Source organism: Staurois parvus, unplaced genomic scaffold (genome assembly GCF_062004578.1).
Source record: "Staurois parvus isolate SC_StPar_1 unplaced genomic scaffold, SC_StPar_1.0 ptg000358l, whole genome shotgun sequence".
Classification (NCBI taxonomy): Eukaryota; Metazoa; Chordata; class Amphibia; order Anura; family Ranidae; genus Staurois; species Staurois parvus.
In genome coordinates, this window is record NW_028318154.1 from 4,256,582 (window position 1) to 4,274,544 (window position 17,963).

A 17,963-nucleotide genomic window follows, 5' to 3' on the forward strand; every position below is an offset into this window, starting at 1 on the left:
GTGTTTTTGTGCTATCCTGGCATTTTAGCACCTCAGCAAATGTGATAGGCAGTCAGAAAGTAAAAGCTGCTTAAATTCCAATATATATATGCCATAGTTTGTAGACGCTATAACTTTCACACAAACAAATGAATATACACTTATTGGGATTATTTCTAAAAAAGATATGTAGCAGAATACATTTTGGCCTAAATTTATGACTACATTTTGGCCTAAATTTATGACTACATTTTGGCCTAAATTTATGACTAACTTTGAGTTTATTGGATATTTTTTTATAACAGAAAATAGAAATTGTTTTTTTTAAATGTCGGTCTTTTTTCCTTTATATCACACAAAAAATACAAAAAACCCAGTGGAGATCAAATACCACCAAAAGAAAGCTCTGTTTGTGTTAAAAAAAAGGACATACTTTTTTTTTGGGTACATGACTGTGCAATTACCAGTTGAAATAGCGCAGTGCCGAAGAGCAAAAAATGGCCTGGTCATTAAGGGGGGTAAGTCTTTCGAAGGGCAAGTGGTTAACATCTAATGTTATATATGCTTTCTGTTTAGTTTCCATCCAAAGTTTACAGCGGGTAAAATTAAGTACTGAACTTGTCACCATTTTTCCCATAATCTGGAAGTGGAATAAACCGGCCATAAACAGGCCACTACCAGGTGCTCCTCACAAGATTTGAAAAGAGTGAAAATAATTATCATAAGAATTGTCCAAGAGCCAATGACCACTTGTGGAGAGCTTCAGAAAGACAATGAAGGAATGTTGAATGTACCAAGACATTATTGATAAAAATCTGCTGTCATCTACCAGGATGATGAAGATGAAACAAGGGTGGACATTTCAGCAAGACAATGATCCCAAACACAAAGCCAAGGAAACTCTCAATTGGTTTTCAAGAATGAACGTAAAGCTGCTAGAATGGGCCAGCCAATCACCTGACTTGGACCCAACAAAAAATGTATGGAAAGAACTAAAGATCAGAGTTCATAGAAGAGGACAAGAAGATTTGAAGACAGTGTGGAAGAATGGGCAAAAATCAAACCTGAGCAATACATGCAACTAGTTTCTACATACAGGAGGCGTCTTGAAGCTGATTACAAACAAAGGATTTTGTATAAAGTATTAATTAAATGTCAGTTAGCGTGTTTAATACCTTTTCCCTGTGTCATTCCATTTTATTACACATAACATAATTCCTAAACATATTTGTTTTGGTTTCTTTGTATGTATGGATTGCAAGAGCTGTTACCCACATGTTGTGAAAATGTCATGTCAATAGCACCTTTAGAAATATATTTGCTGAGAAAATTGGAGATGTGTTCAATACTTATTTTACCCACTGTATGTTTGCATAAAGAAAGTAATAAGGAAGGCAGGGAGTACAATTATGACTTTTTTGTGAAACTTAACTTATCATTTAATACCTGGATTTGTAAGTTATGTCTTAAATCCAAAAGGAAAATGTAATGCCTTAATAATGCATGAAGCCTTCCCCTTTAATAATCACACAGTACTGAAATGCCAGTTGTATCACATATTGCTGTTACATACTGCATATGGGTATCTGGTGAATCAGAAACATTTTTAGATGTAAAGGTGTAAGATTGCTTGTTTAAAAAACAGAATTTTTTTAGAAACTTGATGTACAAGATAAATGTTTCTCTGGGATTATCAGAGAATGATAGAACCAGACACTGAGCAATTCCCTCTGATAATTATCTGTTGAGACATCCTTAAGGGAGATAAAACGCTCAAATCAGCTGAGAATGCTATCACTACAAAGATTTTTCTATATTTTCTAATGGCAGCTTTGTGTTTATCTCTAAATATAACCAATTAAGAGTTATATATCTGTTTCTTGCTTTCGGCGTAAGTGGAAGCCATGCTGTATCAGCTGCCTCCAACTTTTTTTACTTATAACATTGTTTAACTTTTGGTTCTCCAGTACCAGGTCCAATCTCACTTATATAAATCCCGACTTTTGGATTTTCTTTTACTTTCATTTTCAATGATAATGGTAAATACAAGACAAATAGAGGGGGTGAATCTCTCTAATGGAGCACAGACAGCAATAACAATGGACTAGGGATTCTAATCCGTCTGCACTCTATTCAAATCAAACAAAGAAATGTATTGCCTTTACTTTTACTTTAAATGTTCAGGTTTCAGATTTTGGAAAGGTACAGGGGATATATTAACCACTTGCCTACCAGGCACTTTTACTCCCTTCTAGCCCAAATTAATTTTCAGCTTTGAGCGCTATTGCACTTTGAATGACAATTGCGCAGTCATGCAACACTGTACCCGTTGGAAATTTTTATAATTTTTTTCACACAAATAGAGATTTCTTTGGTGGTATTTGATCACCACTGGGTTTTTTATTTTTTGCACTATTAACGAAAAAAGAGCAAATCTGAAAAGACACGTTTTTTCTTTGTTTCTATTATAAAATTTTGCAAACGGGTACATTTTCTCCTTCACTGAAATGTGTTGATGAGGCTGCACTGATAGGCAGCACTGATAGTTACTAATAGGCAGTACTGATGGGCACTGATGAGGCGGCACTAATAGGCAGCACTGATGGGCACTGATAGGTTAGTATTGATGAGGAGGCACTAATGATGCTGCACTGACATGCAGCACTGATGGGCACTGACTGGAGGCACTAACTGGTGGCATTGACGGGTGACCCTGATGGGTGGCACTGCTGGGCACCGATCATCCTGCTCACATGGGGTTAACCCTGCAACGAGAGCACACCCCTACCTATTGATTGGCTCCATCTGTGTAGCAGAAGGTGAAGCCAGCACTGGACATGCCCCATTCAATCACTAGCCGCCTACCTGTTACAGCTGGAGGATCGTGTGTGCCAGTGTGTGTACTGGAGATGTACGGACTGATCCTCCAATCAGAGACTGCTAACCACCTGGGGTCCTGTGCTAATGTCATCACTTTTCATCAACATTTCACTGCTACATGGATTACTGATTTTGTATATGAAGAGTAAAGATACCATCATTCCCTCATCATTCCCTATGTATGAGGAGAGGGGAACTCTGCAGAGAAATGAAAAATACATACAAGAGGTCCATATGCCACACAGAGAAAGTGCTGGCCTGTGCTGTACCCAGTCGCCCCTCGGTGGCAGTGTGCCCTAGGTGGCTGCCTAGTGAAAGCACCGGCCCTGGTGGTGGCTGTACTGGTTTTCTTTTTTAGAGTCTAGCTTCAATTTGTTAGTGTATCTAAATCTGCTAGTACAACTAACATCACCCCCTTCCCCAGACTTGTGCAAAGGTGTCTTTGTAGTTCCTCAATCCAGAGTGTAGGCAACCAATACAGACAGGGTGTTATTGGCCAGATCACCAGGTAAAAAGAGAGGGGGAAAAAAACCCCTAAAAAATAAAATGAATGCAGCTGCCACAGCTATAATTGGTAAGCTGCAACATGTTACTTTTTTTGTTTTTGGGTTTAATACCGCTTTAAAGCTGTGGATACCAGAATTGTCCTCAGTGTGCTGTCCCACTAGTAATTGGTTACTAGTAGCAGTGGAGTGCTGTGTCACCTGTGGTGATGCCTCCGATTTGGATCAATCACTGGAGGTGAAGGTAATGGTCACAACCTTATGATTAGGCCTCATTTGCACAGGCAAAACCATACTGCACCTGTACTACACCATATGCCATATGCCCATGTTTATCTGCACAGGGATGCACAGATGTTTCATGCAACCCAATACAAGCAGTCATATTGATGCCAATTGGGACACAGAAGCTGTATGGACACAGCAGATGCTTTCAATCTGACATCCATGTGGGTGCACAGCCCCAAACACACACTCTCTGCACACCATACACTGTATGGTGTAGTGCACCCTGTGTGAACGAGGCCTAACAACTCATCAAACCATGCCACACAGACATCCATAGGGGTGAAGAAGCGGTGTACGGCTTTATGGTGGCACTATACAAAATCCAGCAGAGAAGAGAAAACCAGCAAACCAACTCGAGTCTGAAGCAGGATTTCATGAAGTACCATATTACTATTGATGTAACTTTTCTGCTGTTAAGAGACTTTAGTATATTCTACCTCAGCATCTACTTATTGGTGTGCTGATTTTGTCTTTATTGCAAATTTTTATTGCTGTCTGTGTCTCTAATAAGGAGATTCCTCCTCTATATTTATCTTGGTGACTGGCATAACTGACAGCAAAAGAAAATCCTAAATTTTGAGTTGGCACCAGAACATGAATAGAGGGCAATTCTACCCAATGGGACACAGATGTAAAAAACTGGCAGGTGTTGTAACCCTCCCTTACCCTATCCAAAATGAAAAAAATAAATCATCTTTATTTCTGCTTTAACCACTCCCCAGCCTATTGTACAATGGGACTTTTGTCAGTCCAGGTGGCCGTCATATGATGTCCTCCCGGAACGTGCCTCACGTGTTGAGCCACTGCAGTGAGATCTGTCACTGGCTGTGTCCACTGGACAACTACCGATAACAGATCATTGCACCGGCCGCTGCCAGTGCCAGGTGATTGCTATGACCAATTACATGACAATTGAAAACAATGAAGGCCTTTAAGAGCTGATTCACACATGTGCGGTGCAGACTGAAGCTCAGGTTTCACAGCTAATTGATACAATAGTTGTTCAGCGGTTCAGGTCAGGATTAGCTCAGGATTTTATCCTGTTCACATATGCGTTTTAGAAACAGTTCCAATAGAAGTCAATAGCCAGTAATCTGCACCTGAAATGAAAGGCACTGCTCAGAAATGGTATATGACTCTTTTTAAAACCAATCTGCACCACCATTGCACCAGACAAATGTGAACAGGCACCATAGGAAGCAATGTTATTTCACATCATGCGGATTGAATGCCGTCGAAACCACATATAATCTGCATACATTTGAACCGGAATTGATTCATGCCATTCATTGTGTACAATTTTGTTGCTAGCTGTGATTGGTTACAGTGATCACATAGTACAGACAGGGCCAATCACCGCCCATACGTGCCATGTGATTAGCCATGTGCCATGTGGTCAATCACAGCTAATCACAACAACACAAACTGAATGAATCAATTTCATCTAGTAAAAATGGTTGCTCATATTAATGAAATTCAATTGTATAAGTAATCATAATGTGTAAAAGAAAAAAAAAGTCCTGATTACTTACCCAGAGTAGTACAATGTTACTATGGTAACATTATGGTGCTCTAGTCACAGTGTTTTAAAAAAAAATCGTAAATCGTAATAAAAAAGAAAAACATTTTTTAAAAAATGTTTTTTGTTTTTGTTTTGTTTTTACATACTATCACCAGTCAGTGTTCCTGATCACCACCACATCAGGTATAGGATTATGCTGTACTGAACTGGTGATAGTATGTAAACAAAATTAAAAATATTTTCTTTAATGTCTTCATTTTCAAAAAAACTATTCCAAAATAATTACAACTTCTAAAAACTCGCCATGCCTCTTACTTAATACCTTGGAGTGTCTACTTTCCAAAAATGGGTAATTTGGGGGGTATTTATGCTGTCCTGACATTTTTGGGCCTCAAGAAATGAGAAGTGATCGATTTTCATATATATATATATATATATCGATCGATCCCGATGAACTGATATATATATATTTATATATATATATATATATTATTATTATTATTATTACTACGAGTTTATATAGCGCCAAAGGGTTTGCTCAGCGCTGTACAATAGGGGGGACAATACATGGCACAGTACAACAACAACAAACAACGTACGAGGGGTAAGAGGGCCCTACTCTTACGAGCTTACAATCTAGGAATATACACAAACACCATAGTTTGTGGACTGTATACCTTTCCTATACCAAATAATAAACACTGATTTGGGTTATTTTCACGAAAGAAATGTAGCAGAATACATTTAGCCTAAATTTATCAAGAAATATTTATTTGCTAAATTTTATTACAGAAACAAAGAAAAATGTGGGGAGATTTTTCAAAATTTTCAGTCTCTTTTTGTTTATTTAGCAAGAAATAAAAAAATCCAGTGGTGTTTAAATACCATCAAAAGAAAGCACTATTTGTGTGAAAAAAAATTATAATAATTTCATATGGGTTCAGTGTTGCATGTCATACAAAGTTCGACAGTGCTGCAAGCTGAAAATTTGTCTGGGCAAAAAGAGGGTGCAAGTGTCCGGTATTGAAGAGGTTAAAGCAGACCTTCATCCTCCCCAACTGCTTAGCAATCCTCCCACTCCCGGTCTCACTGTTAGCCTTTTTATTTCATCCTAATATACACTTTTTGGGTAGGACATCTCCTGGGATTTTCACCTAGGCAAGAATAATATCCCCCTGGCCCACAGCCTCCGAAAATACCCACACCCTAGGTCCCTAATCGCAAGATTACTGTACTATGTATATGTGTCACCAGGGGCCAGGTGGCTCTTCCTGTTTCTTGCAGCTGGCCCCCTAATTACACACAGGAGTACATACACATCATCAGCAAGGACCTAGAAGAGACAGCAGCCCCCTAATGATGTCACTGAAGAAGATGGTGGTGCAGGATCCGGTTTATGGTGGATGATCAGCAGACTGCAACAGGACAAAGCCAGATCCAAAAGACTTCAGAGTATGTAATCTGATGATAAAAAGATAAGAGAAGATTAAAATAAAATTGCACTGCGGTATGAAGTTCCTCTTTAACTGCTTGCCTACCGGGCCAATTTTGACATTTTTCATGTACATGTTAAATTCAACATTTATTTTTGCTAGATGATGACTTAGAACCCACAAACATTACATATTTTCCGAAAGCAGAGCCTCTGAAGAATAAAATGGTGGTTGTTGCAACTTTTTTGTGCAGCCATTATCAAATGCAAATTTGCAGAAAAAGATACAGTTAAAGGAAATTTAGTGCACACAAAACACCAATATAATACCTAAATTATTTGGAAAAATATAAAAGATGATGTTGCACCCAGTAAATAGATACCAAAAATGTCAAGGTATAAATTTGTTGCACTTGTGAAATGGCAAAAAAACTAAAGTGCCTAAAATTGTCCACAGGTGATGCTTTAACAGCCTTTGCATGATATCAGTTTAGAGTTACATGTGAGATATACTGCTAGAATTATTGCTCTCACTTTGACGTCTGGTGCAATACCTCACGTGTGGTGCAATCACCGTTTACATATGTGTGTGGGACCTACATGCACTTTTGCCTGTGAGCATGGGGGGACGGGCGTGCTTTTACATTTTTTTTTTATTTAAATTTTACTTTTATACTTTTTTAATTTTTTTTCATTTAACTTTATTGTTATCACAAGGGGTGAAAAAGACCCCTAGTGACCACTTTGGGCAGTGACAGGTACTCTTTATATCTCCTCTGCCCTTCAAAACATCTGATCAAACACAGATCTCTTTGATCAGCTCCTTCACTGACTGAACTGGCCAGGGTATGACAGCTCTGAAACTGAAAGTGACAAAATCCTTGCTTAATTAATCATAGAGGAGATGGGGGACTGGATGTTCCTTCACCTCCTTTCTGGGCAGCCAACCAAACCGCTTGCAGCAGTCCTGGGCTTTCTGGTGGAATGGTGGCAGGTGAGAGGCTTTTTTGAGCTTGGTAAAAGTGATTGGGTGTCTGCAAAGCGTATTAAATCACCTATATTGGAAAGCAGATTGCTGGCTCTAAAATTAACAGGACCAGGGCCTGTTTCACACCTATGCAGGTTGCAGTTTATGTGTTTTCCCAATGCGGTTTCCATTTTTTTATATGTGTCTTTTTCAAGGCACTGTATGTTGGGCAGCAAGCTGTTAAAGTGCTGGTGCTATCTGTGTGGATATAAAGCTGGGATATCATCCTAAGGCCTCATGCACACTTGCCTTTTAGCCCCATTTATTAGATCCCAGCACTTTGGTGTGGACACTTGGCACAGGCGCATCATCCAGCCTCGCAGTCTGTAAACTCTATGAGAGTGTGTCAGCTGCTGTGCCTTGATGGTGCACTTAAAGATTCTAACATTTAGGCCCCATTCACATATCACATAGTGGGGACAATTATTCCCATTCTTAATTTTGTGTGCGCAATATTCATGTGAGTCACGCATAGCGCAGCCTATTCACTTGAATGGGCTGTCCTATGCATGTTTTTCAAGCAGTGGAAGCTCATGCACCTTTTTAGGCGATAAGCTTCGTGCAATTTTATAAATGTGTGTTTTGCTGCATTTCTGACAATCTTGGCAAATTAATGGCACCCAAATGTGTACCACGTGTTTAGCTGTGATTCCAAATCGCGAACGTGCCCTTGCGGCGGAACGTGCCCAGGAACACAAACAATTCAGGTACTTGTCCCTGAAGCTTTGCAGGCTGTTGCCAGTGTTTGGATGGTGCACCTGTGCCTTTTGCTGACACCAAAATGCCAGCATCTCATACATCAGTGCTAAAAGACCAGTGCCCTTGAGGTCCCATTACAACTGGCTTTCATAAACTATGACCCCCCCCCAGACAGATCATGATCCGGATACATGAGCCCCTTTGCAAACAATATATTGGGACGCCTGCCTTTACACGTACATGAACTTTAATGGTATCCTAGTCCGTAGGGTTCAGTATTGAGTTGGCCCACCCTTTTCAGCTATAACAGATTCATCTCTTCTGGGAAGGCTGTCCACAAGGTTTAGGAGTGTGTCTATGGGAATGTTTGACCATTCTACCAGAAGTACATTTGTGAGCTTGGGCACTGATGTTGGATGAGAAGACCTGGCTTGCAGTCTCCGCTCTAATTCATCCCAAAGGTGTTCTATCGGGTTGAGGTCTGGACTCTGTGCAGGCCAGTCAAGTTCCTCTACCCAAACTCGCTCATCCATGTCTTTATGGACCTTGCTTTGTGCACTGGTGTGCAGTCATGTTGGGATAGGAAGGGGCCATCCCCAAACTGTTCCCACAAAGATGGGAGCAGGAAATTGTCCAAAATGTCTTGGTATGCTTACGCCTTAAGGGTTCCCTTCACTGGAACTAAGGGGCCAAGCCCAACCCCTGAAAAACAACCCCACACCATAATCCCCCCTCCACCAAACTTTACACTTGGCACAATGCAGTCAGGCAAGGACTGTTCTTCAAGCAAAACCAAACCCAGACATGTCCGTCGGATTACAAGTGGAGCATGATTGGTCACTTCAGAGAACATGTTTCCACTGCTCTAGAGTCCAGTGGCGGCGTGCTTTACACCACTGCATCCGACACTTTGTATTACACTTGATGATGTAAGGCTTGGATGCAGCTGCTTGGCCATGGAAACCTATTCCATGAAGCTCTCTATGCACTGTTGTTGTGCTAATCTGAAGGCCACGTGAAGTTTGGAGGACTTTAGCTATTGACTCTGCAGTTGGCAACTTCTGCTCACTGTGTGCTTCGGCATGAGCTGACCCCCTTTCATTTTATATGGCCTACCACTTCGTGGCTGAGTTGCTGTTGTTCCCAGTTGCTTCCACTTTGTTATATTACCACTAACAGTTGACCGTGGAATATTTAGTAGCAAAGAAATTTAATGGATGGGCCTAATGCCCAGGTGACAACCTATCACAGTACCACGCGTGAATTCACTGAGCTCCTGAGAGCGACCCATTCTTTCACAAATGTTTGTAGAAGTAGTCTGCATGCCTAGGAGCTTGATTTTATACACCTGTGGCCATGGAGGGGATTGAATCCAATGGTTTGGAGGGGTGTCCCAATACTTTTGGCAATACAGTGTACTTCAGGTATACCCAGTCTATCAAGAGCCCTGAGGTGAACTAGCAACACACATAGAACATTCTACCAATCTAGGAGCTCCTGACACACTCAGTCCCTACATTCCAGAACTCCAGTCAGGGACCTCCCCCGTGCCCCGCCCACACCATTGTCGTCTCCCTCCGCCCAAACACTCGACGCAGCTGTCATCTCAACCAAACATGAGACGCGGCTACGTCAGCATACGCTCGACGAATGTGCGCGATTCATTCCCCTGCCACGCCTTCCGTCATTCATTGGCTATGGACAGTTCTGTTAGTAGCTAACGGAGGCTAGCAGGTTAGGTGTGCCTGCTATCAGACGGAGGGGAGCCCCGCCTGCAACCGTCACACCGGCCGCGGCTTGGCGCAGGCTGGATCGGAGAACGCGGTGACGTGGGGGGGAGAGCCGGGGCTACAGGCAGCAACCATGGCCGCGGTAATGTCTCTTCGGCTGTGTCCGCCTATGTCTGCTGGGGACAGGGGGACCGGCTGCTTCCGCCTACACCGTGTCTCTTCTATAGGGGAGGTGTACTCTCCAGTGTGGATTCCACGACTACAGCTCCCCGCCTCAGCCTGGCAGTCGTACGAGGGCTGTAGAGGGCAGAGCTCAGTGTAGACGGGGCGGTGGGTGAGGAAGTTCACTTCTAGGAGCCGCCATAGTGCTCCCCGGATTCCTGAGCTCTCCACAAAGAGTCTTCACTGGACGGCCGGGACAATGGCTGCCGGGGAGGGGTAACGTTTGTTCAACTTTCTGACGAATCCGTGTCCGCTGTGGTGTCCTGTGTATTATCACAATGTTGGGGAACGGGTCCGTCATACGGGGCTTACTGAGAGTACTGAGCCCCCAAGTGAAGGAAGAGCTGAGAGTACTGAGCCCCCAAGTGAAGGAAGAGCTGAGAGTACTGAGCCCCCAAGTGGAGGAAGAGCTGAGAGTGCTGAGCCCCCAAGTGGAGGAAGAGCTGAGAGTGCTGAGCCCCCAAGTGGAGGAAGAGCTGAGAGTGCTGAGCCCCCAAGTGAAGGAAGAGCTGAGAGTGCTGAGCCCCCAAGTGAAGGAAGAGCTGAGAGTGCTGAGCCCCCAAGTGAAGGAAGAGCTGAGAGTGCTGAGCCCCCAAGTGAAGGAAGAGCTGAGAGTGCTGAGCCCCCAAGTGAAGGAAGAGCTGAGAGTGCTGAGCCCCCAAGTGAAGGAAGAGCTGAGAGTGCTGAGCCCCCAAGTGAAGGAAGAGCTGAGAGTGCTGAGCCCCCAAGTGAAGGAAGAGCTGAGAGTGCTGAGCCCCCAAGTGAAGGAAGAGCTGAGAGTGCTGAGCCCCCAAGTGAAGGAAGAGCTGAGAGTGCTGAGCCCCCAAGTGAAGGAAGAGCTGAGAGTGCTGAGCCCCCAAGTGAAGGAAGAGCTGAGAGTGCTGAGCCCCCAAGTGAAAGAAGAGCTGAGAGTGCTGAGCCCCCAAGTGAAGGAAGAGCTGAGAGTGCTGAGCCCCCAAGTGAAGGAAGAGCTGAGAGTGCTGAGCCCCCAAGTGAAGGAAGAGCTGAGAGTGCTGAGCCCCCAAGTGAAGGAAGAGCTGAGAGTGCTGAGCCCCCAAGTGAAGGAAGAGCTGAGAGTGCTGAGCCCCCAAGTGAAGGAAGAGCTGAGAGTGCTGAGCCCCCAAGTGAAGGAAGAGCTGAGAGTGCTGAGCCCCCAAGTGAAGGAAGCGCTGAGAGTGCTGATTCCCCCGGTCGGGGAAGCGCTGAGAGTGCTGATTCCCCCGGTCGGGGAAGCGCTGAGAATAGTGATGCGGGCCGCGGTGTGGCCGAGGGCAGTGGTTTGTGGGCCGCGGTGTGGCCGAGGGCAGTGGTTTGCGGGCCGCGGTGTGGCCGAGGGCAGTGGTCCGGGCCGCGGGTAATGATCTTGGCTGCGGTAGAGCTGGTAGTATATAATCTGGGTCATGTTAGGGTTCATATTACTCATCCAGGTCATAGAAGAGATGCTAGTACCGATCCAGATCATGGTATAGCTAGTAGAGTTGGTAATGCTCACCTGGGCCATGGTAGAGCCGGTGGTGTGTAGTCCAGGTCACAGTACTAATCTGGCTCATGGTAGAGCTGCTATTACCTATCCAGGTCATATAGAGCTAGTAGTATATAAACCATCCATAGTAGAGCTGGTAGTATTTATTTTAAAGCATAGTAGAGCTGGTTGTACTAATCTGGGCCATTTTAAGGTTTCTTATTGCTGGTACAAGTCATGGAATAGCTGGTAGTATTTATCCAGCTCATGGTATAGCTAGTCCTGGTCAAGGTATACCTGTTAGACTCTATCCAGGTTATCATAGAGTTGGTCGTACTAATCCTGATCATGGAAAAGTGTTAGTACCTATCCAGGTCATGGAAGAGCCGTTAGCATATATCTAGGTCATGTAGAACTGGTAGTATATAATCCATCCATAGTAGAGCAGGTAGTGGATAATCTGGGTCATGGGAGAACTGGTAGTACTAATCTGGGCCAAGTTAGGGATCGTATTACTGTTTTGGGTAATGGTATAGCTGGTAGTACTAGTCCTGGTCATGACGTAACTGTTAGCACCTATCCAGATCATGGTAAAGCCGATGGTACTAATCCGGGTAATGGAAACCTGGTAGTACTTATCCTGGTCACAGCAGAGCCAGTGGTATATAACTGGGGTCGCGATAGAGCCGATGGTATATAAGTATAGAGCCAGTAGTTTATAACTGGGCTTGCGGTAGAGCCGGTAGTCACATTTAGCTGACTGTGAATAATTTCCCCTTTGCTCCTAGTCTGGTAGATATAAGCATGGGCAAAGTTCACTCTCCTCAGTTCCGTCAACATTGTTCAGTTCACAAATCGGTCACCGCAAAATAAGGATTTTTTTGTAAAGTATATTTACACCTTTGCGGTCAAGTTGGAGAACCCCCCCCACTCCCCCACTGTATGTTTGTGTTCCCATTCACACAGCATGCCTAAAATATTTCTTACCTTTTCTAGATTCTTGGTCTTGGGAGCAGATGTATAGAGAAAAATACATAGGCAGCTTGTATTGTCAGCATAGCTTGCAGTGTATAATTAGGAGACAGATTGATTACAAAGTACCAGTAGTACAGACCGGGTTAAATATGGTGAACATAATGCCCCAGCCGCCTTCTTATTACACAGAAAAGGAAAACTTTAAGATTTTTTTCAGCAAGTAAGCATTTTTTGGTCTGTTTTTGTTTACCTCCACTTGGTGCAGCCAGGATTATTAGAACAAACTCCAGAACAGGGGTAACATCACAGAAAACGTATATAAAATCTATAATTCTAACCTTTAACATCTCAGTTTGTACAAAAATCTTATAAAACCTACTTAAAAATAAAAGGTATTGTTATCACTAGCAGCACCACAGCCATATACATAGCCTATGTACCTGTGTGCAGCCATTATTTTTAATGACTAAATAGTTTTTTTTTGTTGTTCTTTGCATAGTTTACACAGTTATATTTTATTTATTCATTTATTGAGCACATTTTTATGAAGCTTTATTAGCTCACAACATACTCTTTCCTGACAGTTGGGTTTATTCTATTTATAGTTCTATTGATGCCCAAGGTAAAAATGTTACATAAGAAATATTCATGTCATTTTTAAAAGGTGTGTCTTTTTTTTTTTTTTTTTTCTTGTGTTTCTCATAAATGTTGCAAGCTAACACATTGTAGCTAAAACTCCTGTTCTGGTTTAAGTTGGCTTGCATAATTAAAAAAAGTTGTTCATAAACCTTGCACTCAATATTCGTATGATAGGTTTATTATTTTTCGGCTTCTGGTAGTAACACACATACCTGTGCCGATGCTAGCTATGTAATTGTTCCATATTGGTTGTCATGTAAACAATACAGAAGCGGTGAATAAAGAGTGTGACTAATGCTAAGATCAGTGTTATTTGCAGCTGTGTGTTTTGCTTAGAGAAGTCTTCTAAGTATAGTAGCCAAAACAAACAGTGTTGCAAATGTACAAAATGAAAGTTCAAATTATAAAAAGGCTCTTCTCAATGTTTTATTGAATGATTCTCTTAGCCAAAAGGATCTGGTAATTGCAACAATGAATGCTTTTCCTTGTTTCTCTGATAGAAATCCACAGTTGTCTTGTATTCAGACCAGTTAATGATGTTTAGAGATGGATAAAGTTTGTGAGGTTGTCCTTCTCTCCTCACGATTGGACATTATGTTGGAATTACTGTGTCCATCCCTTATACTGTAGATTGCTACCATACTGGGATGGAAATTAAATTCGGGCACTTTTAATTGAACAGATGTATTATTTGGAGTATGTAGCAGTTTGTATAAAGGCGGTTTGGAAGGCTAGCTTGCTCCAAATTACTGAATACTGCTTTTCAATTTGTTAGGTTTCTATTCTTGAAATGTATGTTATGCCAGCTCTTGTGGTGAAGCAGGAACAAATCATGAGACAGTTGCTGCCAGCACCATGCTTTGATAAGCACAAAGTAGCTGAACACATTGCTTTCAGAGTTTTGCAGTATTTTAGTCGTGACTGCGTTCTGTAGATTTGTATGGAGCCCAAATGCTGTTCTGTTACATAACTTTACATAAGTGGAAGATAAGGCTAATACTAACTGTTCTTTAAAATGTTGACCCCCCCCACCCCTTCCTACACCACACCCCATCCCACGCCACACAAACACACCCCTAACCTGTATTTAAAAAAATCTACGTAGTCACCTATTTTTGATCCGCTCCGATTCAGTTACGTGATCCTGCAGCTCCAGTGAGCGGCTGCACCACCAGTGGCTGGGCCATTGGAAACTAGGTGACGTTGTGTCTTTGGGAATTCACAACTGTTGCCTAGTGTTCCCTTACACAGGGGAGCCAGAGCTTCTGCATCACATGATCAGAATAAAAATGGTACAGCTTTTTCTTTTTTTTCTTCATACAGGGAATGCAGTATAGACTTTTTTTTTTTTTTTTTTTTTTTTTTTTTTTTACATAGGGTATGCAGTATAGGTAGGATGAGGGGGGAAGGGAACATTTTTAAGAATATTTGTATTCGCCTTTGCTACCACTTTAAAACAAATGTTAATGTGATGCTAAGTGTTTCTAAGGTTAACTAGTAGAATGACTAACCATGTCTTTCTCTCCTTTTGTCTTTATTCAGTGTTATGCATTTGTGAGCCCATATTTATGCTTCTCTTGAGACGTGGTGGAACTCATTCTTCTTTTTTTTTTTTTTTTTTTTAATTTTTTTCTCGTGCCTTTCCTGGAAAATTCCGGTTGTCATCCTGCATAGATCTGGCTTCTCTGACTCGCACAAGACTGTCATAGCAGAACAACCATGGATCTCAAGACTGCAGTATTCAATGCTGCCCGTGATGGAAAGCTACGCCTTCTTTCCAAGTTGCTGGAAAACAAGGCCAAAGATGAAGTCATTTTGCTGATGTCTGAGAAAACCAATGGGGCAACACCTCTTTTAATGGCAGCACGTTATGGTCACCTAGACATGGTAGATTATCTGTTGGATCAGTGCAGTGCCTCTGTGGAAATCGGGGGATCTGTCAATTTTGATGGGGAGACCATAGAAGGAGCACCACCACTGTGGGCTGCATCTGCAGCCGGCCACCTTAAAGTGGTTCAGTCACTACTGGATCATGGAGCTTCCGTGAACAACACAACCCTCACCAACTCTACGCCTTTGCGAGCTGCCTGCTTTGATGGGCATTTGGACATTGTGAAATATCTAATAGAGCACAAAGCCGACTTGGAGGTGGCCAACCGTCATGGCCACACTTGTTTGATGATCTCCTGCTACAAAGGTCATAAAGAGATAGCCCAATTCCTGCTAGAAAAGGGAGCAGATGTTAATAGGAAAAGCGTAAAAGGTAATTTTGCTTCTAGATAATTAAAGAGCTTCTAAGTTAATAGAGCAATAGGAATCCCTCATTTTCCATAATTCCTTTGTAATAATGTCATGAACCGTGCTACTGTGCTCCTTTTGAAGTATTTGGCTTTTGTGTGAATTAAGGTAACCATATATAAAGGGATCTGATTTTCCCCAAACTGTGAGACTGACAGATTATCTTCCACTCATATTTGCGGTAGTTTTCATAGACAGTTTAGATTTTGATTTGTCTTTCCACATATATATAGGCAGAGGAGAGTAACGAAAACTGAAAGCTTTCCTGATGGTCTAAATTCTCTAGTTCTAATAATTAGAGGTTTACTCTTGTGATTTCTATAAGGCTGCTATTACAAGCACAATCATTTTATATTCATATATACATTTTTTTTTTTTGTGTGTGGGGTTTTCACTGTGTGTGTGCTGGGGTTTAATGTAACCAAGTTGCTCATGTGCTGCCCTCTCAGTGGAATGGGCTAATGCTGTGAATATCTGTGAGTAGCCTAACCCATAGACTGAGATTTTTGGTGGTGTTGAACACTCTTTGTGTGTATATTGGCAGCTTACTGGAAACCTTCAAGTCTTTTTTATCTTCTTCTTGATATCACTACATAATGTGTTACTGGCCCTGAGTAAGCAAGCGTGTATGAAGATTTGATTGCACTGCCTGTATGCTGTAGGTTTTTCTAGATCAGTTTATTTGTTAAAGCAGTTGTAAAGTTTACTAACGACAAATACATTATTCTACAGAGGAATCCAGGTTTTGTTTCCTGATATGTGTGTCTATAATGAATTTTCAGGTTACTTTATCGCTGTAGCTCAATGAGCAATCCATGGACCTGCTGGTGGGCATGTCAAGAAAGGGGGGGGGGGTGATGTCATTGCAGTAAATGACATTGCTGCCGAGCTTCTGTGTTTCCATAGTAATGACATGCAGTCAGACCTGGCGGCATAATAAATTCCCTCTTTCCCCAGGCGAATGTACTAGAGGATGAGTGGCTGGAGGGGTCATGGCTTTCCACAGACTACAGAAGAAGTAGGCATGCTGTTCTCTAGCACAGCATGCCTGTATTGACAGTGGGATGACACAAGATGTAAACTAACCATGCTTGCAGCCTGTTGGTAAAACTAGCATAAAATAGTTTGCTACCATTTTAAGCCACCCCATTCATTTGAATGGGCTGCCAGTGCACCAGACAAATCACTAGAATATTAGTCTGAGTTGTGCTGCTTTGCAACTCAAGTGGTTTGGACTTTGTTTATTATTATTATTATAATACAGTATTTATATAGCGCTAAAAAATCTTTGCTCAGCGCTGTACATTATAGTAGGGGACAGAACATGAGACAATACAGTAACAAAACACGAGGGGTTCAAGGGCCCTGTTCTTTCGAGCTTACAATCTAGGAGGGAGGGGATAGTGGTACAGGAGGAAGTGGCTGTGGGGGATGGAGTGGTAGGAGGAGTGGAGGAGATTGGCTGTTAGGTGAGGGCAGGGTAGGCTTCCCTGAAGAGATGGGTCTTCAGGGTGCGCCTAAAGGTGAGGAGGGTAGGTGACAGTCTGATGGATTGGGGTAGTGAGCTCCAGAGGATGGGAGAAGTCCTGCAGTCTGGCGTGGGAGGTGGAGACCAGGGAGCTAGAAAGTAGGAGGTCTTGTGAGGAGTGAAGATTACGGGTAGGGTGGTATTTGGGTATCAGATCGGTGAGGTAGTTTGGGGCAGCATTATGAATGGCTTTGTATGTCTGTGTTAGTAGTTTGAATTTAATGCGTTGGGAAATCGGGAGCCAGTGGAGGGAATGACAGAGGGGGGTGGCAGAAGCAGAGCAGTTGGTAAGGTGGATGAGTTTGGCCACTGAGTTCAGGATAGACTGAAGCGGGGATAGTCTGCGATGAGGTAGGCCGGTGAGAAGGGAGTTGCAATAGTCCAGACGTGAGATAATAAGGGAGTGGACAAGTTGTTTAGTAGTGTCGGGTTAGGAACGAACGTATTTTGGAGATGTCGTGGAGGTGGAGCCTGCATGAGTTTGCCAATGATTGGACATGGGGTTGGAAGGACAGGTCTGAGTCTAGAGTGACACCTAGGACTTTGGCTTGCGGGGTGGGACTGATGGTGGCGTTGTTGGTCGTGATGGAGAGGGGGGGGAGCACGGGCTGGGGGGAAAATCGGGAGCTCTGTTTTGGAAAGGTTCAATTTGAGGAAATGGAGCGACATCCAGTCTGATATGTCGTTCAGTAGGTGGGTGATACGGACAGAGACTGAAGGGGTGAGGCGAGGGGTGGAAAGGTAAATTTGCGTGTTATCAGCGTTGAGGTGATAGTTGA

General features: G+C 42.7%; 1 protein-coding gene across 3 annotated transcripts in view; it reads left to right on the top strand.

Moving 5' to 3' along the window:
* Positions 1-10,043: 10,043 nt before the first annotated feature.
* The window catches only part of FEM1C (fem-1 homolog C), a 51,055-nt gene continuing 43,135 nt past the window's right edge, over positions 10,044-17,963 (top strand). The window contains exons 1-2 of one of the 3 annotated variants that reach the window (XM_089684843.1): positions 10,044-10,202; positions 14,901-15,621. In XM_089684843.1, coding sequence (XP_089540969.1) covers positions 15,078-15,621 — 544 coding nt within the window. In that variant the 5' untranslated portion in view covers positions 10,044-10,202; positions 14,901-15,077. Of the gene's footprint in view, positions 10,203-10,232; positions 10,499-14,900; positions 15,622-17,963 lie in introns of those variants that run through there. The other 2 variants (XM_089684845.1, XM_089684844.1) reach the window with 2 other exon arrangements.